Here is a 7,667-nt window from a genome sequence, read left to right as displayed (position 1 = left end):
TGGTCCCAAATGCTAACTAATTAAATTAGGTGATTCAATTGTTTGTGCTAAATAATCTAACGAAATAACTAATCGGATGATAAATAATTAATTTACTACAAAAACTAATCACATGGGAATTAGTTCGTTATTTATTAATGGGATATTGGCAACTAATATCACGAAACTTTTAAAAAGTTAAGTTTTTCTCACGGATTTTAAAATTGGCAAATAATATCACGAACTTTACCCCGGGTTTGTTTTTTCCCACGAATGAAAAAATTCATATTATTTTAATAGATTGAAGAACAATTTTGGATGGTGTGCTTCAAGAAAAACTATCTTCAATGATTGAAAAACTTGAATCTTCCAAAATTGTTGTCGAGAAATTACGAAAAAAATCCGTATCATAATATTATTTGTGGGAATTTTTCATTCGTGGGAAAAAACAAAAACGGAGTAAAGTTCGTGATATTATTTGTCAATTTTAAAGTTCGTGGGAAAAACCCAACTTTTTGAAAATTCATAATATTAAATGTCAATATCCCATTATTAATTATAGTCCAACCTCGTAATAAACCTTTAGCCCAAAGCTTAACATACCATAAATGGCACAACTCTGAATTTGGAGCTCATTTGACTTTAGTCATACAAATCCCTTCTCTGATTATGCTTCTCTCTCTCAAAAATTTGGAGTGGAGAGGGTAATCAAGAGTTTACTCTTGGGCTTATTGGGCTTCTCCAAGTGGACTTCATCAACATGAGTTGAGCTGAAGAGAGTCTTAATTCCCTTTATTTATTTGCTAGGCCCAAATATATACACTTAATTTTTTCCTTTGATTTAGCTTCATGCCTTTTTCAACATTTCATTTGCACATATCCTTCATTGGATCCTTTGAGGAATTCCCATCATTTGCTCATTCGAGTTCGAGTACTTAAAACGCGAACCGAACTTGAGTTCTTTAGGCTAAATGTTTGGCGTTCTTTCGAAAATAACTAAAAGAAAAAAGGCCAGGGTGTTACAATGTTCTCTTCTAGTTTTTTTCTCTCTTCTAATTATTCAACCTCAATTAAAAATATTATTTGTAGTGTATGGAGGGAGTATTTCATAACAAGATTGAAAGAGCAAATGAAAAGATAGAATTCTCCATTGGTATATAAAAAAAATAGAGTCTTCTGAAAAGGAAAAAAAAATGAATAATTTGGGGAATACTATGGAAAAAGGTGAAAATGTCTGTTTTATTAGCTTGACATGGAGTACAACTAAATAGCATCAATAATTGATAAGGTAGAACATAATATGATTTTGTATTGGAAACTTGGGGGAAATGTCTGTTTTATTGTGAATTTCTTCTTTGTGTTGGATATTAAGATTCAATTTCAGATTTTAGTATTTTAGGTTCGAAATCAGATTTGCTTAACGGATTATTCAAAGATACAATAAAACTTGGGTAAGAATAAGAGACGATATATTTTGAATTCAATCAAAAGTTGTAACTCATTCACTGAAAGAACCAACATTTCAAACCGATGGGGTTAAGATATTTCATAGCTTCATTATGAATTTAATCTTGAAATCAACATACAAGTTAAATTTACACGTTTTTTCATATTGCAATGTGAAATTTTAGTGTGCTATTGGAAAGCACTCACCTATGTGGTACATCAATCCCAATTCCGACTAAACAAAAGAAAACATAAGAGTTTAATCGCAATAATATTCAAGATTTTTTTACCACTTTCGGTTATAAACCCAACCTTATAAATAACATATAACTTGCCAATGAATGTGAGAAAACAGCAAAACTCATTACTATTATACATCAAATCTCAACCTTCTTGTCTCCTTGTTCTTCTTCTTCTTTGTGGTTCCACATTTCCTCTACGGCTTCTCATCTTTATCCTGTAAAATCTGTAGATCCATTCCACCAACCATTTAGGCCTTCCATACCCAAGAATCACACAACCCACAATCAGACCGATTACAAATCCACATCCATACCCGGAAACAACAGCCTGCCAACAGAATCCTTCTAGAATACCATAATCACCATCATCATCTTCTTGCAGCATCCCTGTAGGCGAAGACTCTTCACATTTTTGTGATAACGGAAATCCACACAGTCCAGAATTTCCAACATATGATGTATTGTCGAATGTGGGAAACTGGCCACTGGATTGAGGTATCATCCCTGAAAGATGATTCATGGACAGGTTTATCGCCGAAAGAAATTTGAGCTTTGTAAGCTCTGTTGGAATTTCCCCTTCCAATCGGTTTGAAGACAGGTCCAACGACTCGAGTTGTGGCACGTTTCCAAGAGACGCAGGTATACCTCCCGTGAGGCAATTGTGAGACAGATTCAGATATATCAAGGAACTCAGATTTCCTATGATGTTTGGGATACTGCCTGAGAATCTGTTGGATGACATGTCGATGGTTGTCAAGGTTTTCAGAATTCTCTTATATTCTCTATCAATACCTTTCACTGTTAATGTCATTGTTATTGTCAATGAATCTATATATAATCGAGACAGATCTCGTTCTCCTCGGTGAATCTCCCATGCATCCATCATCGCTTTAAAATTCATCAAATATTCATGGGGCAGATTGCCAATGAATGCATTATGGGATATATCAAAAACTTGCAGCATGGGGAATGGAAGAGTAGCATTGGAAGTGTGAGAAGGAATGGTACCACTAAAGTTGTTGGATCTCAATATGAGGACACAAAGATCAATGAGATTTCCAGTCCAAACTGGAAAGGTGTCCTGTATTCTATTGTTTCCAATATCGAGAACTTGCAGATTTGGACAATTGGAAAGGGATTGGGGAAAAGATCCTGCCAATTTATTAGAATTTAAGTCGAGTGACTCGAGACTACAACCCATTGGTAATGTAGTTGGGATGAATCCTGTGAGTTGATTCTTGGATAAATCCAAAACTTCCAAATGCCTCAAATTTCCAGTTTCAGGAGGAATTTTACCTCTGATGCTGCAATTAGATGCGCTAAAGATGGAAAGAGAAGTAGACAAGTTCCGAATGGAAGCTGGAAGGATACCATTCATCATCGGATTGTTACTAATATCCAAGATCTCCAAATGTTGGCAGTTTGTTAAGGAAGAGAGAAATCCCAATTCTTGATTCGGCGAGTCTACTCCAGTCAGATTATTTTCGCTGAGGCTAAGGACTTGCAGCTGTCTTAGATTAGCAAAGTTGGGAACGGGACCAGTGAATGAGTTACTGCTCAAGTATATCGCAGTAAGCTGAGAAGCATTGGTGATAGAGGTTGGAATTTCACCTGCGAGTGTGAGTCTGTTATATAAATCAAGCAATAGGAGATTGACTACCAGTTGAATATGGAAGAGCGGATAGTAATAATTCAAGTTTGATAAATTAAGGTTGCATTCGTTTTCCTAGATATATTGAGGGTTCAACTTAGTCACTTCCTATTGTTAGTCTGTTAATCTCTCATGTAATTACTGCATTCACAAAAAAATTACCTAACTCAGAGGTGGAAATATTTTAATTTTTTTCAAGTGTTAAAATATACAACGAATTCACTAATTTTACATGTGTGATGCTCTCCATCTCAAGGTAATTGAGTCGTATTCTTTTTTTGTTTGTTTCAAGATAGTTGAGTCATTTTTTTTTTTTTTTTGGTAAAAACTTTATTTCCTCGTTTACTTTATTTTCTCTTATATTATTCCATCTCTTACTTTCCTCTATCTACTTTAACCTTTAACAAATCAATTTTTTAAATCACGTATCCAAAAGAAATGCTCCAACTACTTTGGGACGGATGGAGTATGTATAAATGTGGAGATGTTCATATAGTACTTTTTGTGCAGTGAGAACGTGAAGCTTTTTCAACCCATGGATCACATTCACAATGATCCATGGCCGTAGTTGCATATGTTGGAGTGGTCATTTTTTATAACAACTCGGCTGAAATTCCGCCTGAAATTTTGTTAATTAACGAATTTCCCATTGATCATCGCAAGAATTATATGCAATTTCTGATATGCAAGCTGTAAAATGAAATATATTTGAATATCCAAAATAAATACTTCTACAAATCATTAAGGAAATAAAAATAGATCTGCATACCTTGAAAGTCGTTCTCACCCAAATACAACTCCCTAAGCATGCTCATGTTCCCAATTTCGAATGGGATGTTACCATTGAGATTGTTGTCGACTAATAGCAAGGTCTCAAGATGTGTGCATTTCCATATATTTTGTGGAATATGCCCTTCAAGTTGATTCCCATAGAGCTCAAGTGTTTTGATGTTTGAGATATTGCTGCTGCACAGATCACTTGGGAGCCAACCTAATAGTTTGTTAACCCTAATATAAGTAATATACCACAAATTTGACAGAGTTAAAGAACAAAGTATTAAATAGTTTTATTTTTCCACGAAGGGAGCGTGGATCGGATATTTCAAATTATGGACATACCTTGTAAGTTGTTACGAGACAGATGTAATTCCTCTAAGTTAGGAAGACTGTGAAAAGTTGGGATATTTCCAGACAAACCGTTGTTGGACAGGTTTATGATTTTCAATGAAGATATGTTGAATAGTGAAGATGGAATGTTTCCGGTGAGAGAGGAGGCTGAGATGCTCAACTTCTCTAACCGTGAAAGATTCCCTATTTCTTCAGGGATCATTCCTGCATTTTTGGAAGTAGAAAGATAACATGAGACTATGAGAGGATGGCTTTTTCAACACGTTTATAAAAAAGAATTACTCCCTTCGTCCCGAATAAGGAGTCCATAGTTGACTTGACAAGGGCTTTAAGAGAAGTAAAGTAAAAGATGAAACAATTAATGGAATATGAAGTCTCACTTGTGGGACGGAGGGAATTTATATTTTAATAACGACCATTCCTCCATTATTATTCTCTCTCATTCATGCTAACTCTTACTCCGTGGTAACAGAGTAGAAAGAATTGCATGTCAAATGTGTATGTTGAATGATTTTATATAGAAACGAAATATAATATAGAAATCACACCCCATATATATCTAATTAAAAATAGAGGCATATGCATAATACCTCTGAAATCATTAGAGCCGAGCCACAACATTTTAAGCATACTCAAATTTCCAATTTCACTTGAGATTTTTCCACTGAAATGATTGAGAGCTAATGCTAACTGCTGAAGCTGTGTGCATTTCCATATGTTTGATGGAATTTCTCCGAAAAGTAGGTTGTTCCAAAAATGAAGTACTTGAATATTTGGAAGATTGTCGCATATATCACTTGGGATATTTCCAGACAAACTGTTGTTAAAGAGTTTCATGCATTTCAATGAAGATATTTTGAACACTGAAGATGGAATATTTCCTGTCAGAGAGGAGGATGGGATGCTCAACACCTCTAACTGGGAAAGATTCCCTAGTTCTTCAGGGATTATTCCTGCATTTTTAGACGTAGGAAGAGATTAGGAAACTCTTTGATTAATCTTCCCATTATGCTTATGAGTAAGTTTCGTTTGAATAGGCGTTTATGGGCTTAGTACATGTTTGAATAGTACTAAAATTGATTTAATTAAATACTCCTTCCATCACTTAAATTTTGTCAGAGAGGATCTTAAGAAATGTAATGAAAACTGGAAAGTGAGTTGAAAAAGTTAGTGGAGAGCGTGAGTTCTACTTTTATATATTAGTTTTACAATAAATTGTTAGTTGAAATGAGTTAATGGAATATGAGTCTACTACAAAAAAATGGTAAAAAGTGAAATGTGACAAATTTTGGTGGGACGGACATCAATGAAAAAATATGACAAAATTTAAGACACGAATGGAGTAGTAAATATGTTGACAATGACATTCATCCTTTATTGCTTTTTCATATGAATATAATATTCATGGAAGTGTATGGAAACATACTACGAAAATGACCGAATTCATAGGAAAATTAAAGAAATTCCAGTTTCTTGAAAATAAAATTTATTAATATTGTCAAACTGACTGCAAAATAATAAAACTCACATTCTCTAAGTCATCTAAAATCCCTAGGATTGTAAAAGGAAATAAAAAGAAATTACAAAAATAAAAATAAAATTTGCAAAAACTATAAATTGGAAATAATAGCTTTCAAATCATTTATCCATTTCAAATTATGGAATTGTATTATAGAAATTATATGTAGAGGTAGTAAAAAGGAGATGCGTTTACCTGTGAAATCGTTAGCACCGAGCAACAACTCTCTAAGCATACTCAAACTTCCAATTTCACCTGGGATTTTTCCATTGAAATGATTTTTAGATAATGCCAGCTGCCGAAGATATTTGCATTTCCATATATTTGGTGGAATTTCTCCAGAAAGTTGGTTGTTCCAAATATATAGTACTTCAATATTTGGGAGACTATTGCACATATCACTTGGGAGCAAACCCGATAGACTATTATTGTTAAGTCTAATTTCTCTAAGGGAAGACACGTTGAATATACCATGTGGTATGGATCCACTCAATCGATTATTGGACAAGTTTAACATTTGGAGCATCGAATTGTTAGACAAAGATGCAGGAATTGTACCTAAGAAAGTGTTGTTGTACATATAGAGTTTCTCTAGTTGAGGTAAACTGCCCAACCATGTCGGAATTTCACCGGTGAACGAATTCACTCCCAAATTCATCACCTTCAAACGACGCAGTTTAGAGAGCTCAAATGGTAAGATTCCCGTGAAACTGTTGGAACTGATATCCATATATCTGAGAAACGAAAGGTTTCCGAGATGTGGAGATACAGTTCCAGCAAGGTCGTAGCCTGAGAGATTCAGAGCAGTGACACGGCCGTGTTTGAGGCCACACGACACACCAATCCAATTACAAGCTGAAGTATTTTGAGACCAATTGGTGCTCAAGGTAGCATAAGGGTCGGAAGTGATGGAGTTTTTGAAGGAAATAAGTGCATTTTTATCAGTAATAGAATCCAAGGAGAGGGTAAAGCTATTTAAGAATAAGATTGAAAAAAGAAAGGAAAAAATAAAATTTCCCATTAGTTGTCTGCTTAGTTTTATTTGATAGACGGCGTTGTCTATAACAGACTCTTTATATATAATTATCATTTGATATAAATGGAGTATGATTTTTAATTTTTTTTTTTTGTTGATATTTATTTTATTCCATTTGATTTGTAAGTATTCAATTTATTTGAGTCTTCGTCAATAAAATATACGCCAAAATATGCATGTGGAATTTATTAATGGGATTCTAGTGAACGTACATATGACGATGAGAAGGATATTCTAATGTGGAAATTTATGTGTACTTACACAACTAAGAACAGGTTAAGAAACAAATGAAAACGATGACTATATATGTGTCGTGTATTAAATGGGGTAAAGCGATGGTCGTCATAAAACAAATGGAGTATACAAGATGTGAAGATTTTATACTCCCTCCGCTCCACAATATGAGTCGCTCTTATTGTGTACACGTATTTTAAGAAATGTAAAGAAAAGTCAGTAAAGTGAAATATGAGACTCATTTTTTTATATTAGTTTTATAATAAAATTTGAATGAAGTGAATTAGTGGAACGTGAGTCCTACTTACCATTTATGATAAAAAAGAAGTGTGACTCTTGTTGTGGGACAAACCAAAATTACAAAGTGCGACTCTCATTATGGGACGGAGGAAATATATGATTTCAATTAAATTCACAAATATGAAAATAAAA

General features: G+C 34.0%; 1 protein-coding gene across 1 annotated transcript; it reads right to left on the bottom strand.

The window, feature by feature from the left end:
* Window positions 1-1,679: 1,679 nt before the first annotated feature.
* On the bottom strand, window positions 1,680-7,001 carry LOC125193708 (uncharacterized). Its single transcript, XM_089056031.1, has 5 exons — window positions 6,161-7,001; window positions 5,037-5,399; window positions 4,438-4,650; window positions 4,088-4,309; window positions 1,680-3,278 (listed from the first exon to the last, which is right to left on the bottom strand). Exons 1-5 carry the CDS (start codon window positions 6,984-6,986, stop codon window positions 1,810-1,812), a joined length of 3,093 nt encoding a protein of 1,030 aa, XP_088912157.1. The 5' UTR covers window positions 6,987-7,001; the 3' UTR covers window positions 1,680-1,809.
* Between the last annotated feature and the right edge of the window lie 666 nt (window positions 7,002-7,667).

Source organism: Salvia hispanica, chromosome 4, assembly GCF_029641045.1.
Source record: "Salvia hispanica isolate PSC_SH4W2 chromosome 4, Shi_PSC_v1, whole genome shotgun sequence".
NCBI lineage: Eukaryota > Viridiplantae > Streptophyta > Magnoliopsida > Lamiales > Lamiaceae > Salvia > Salvia hispanica.
Note: the sequence above shows the minus strand (reverse complement) of the source record. Positions and strands in the feature narration are given on the sequence as shown.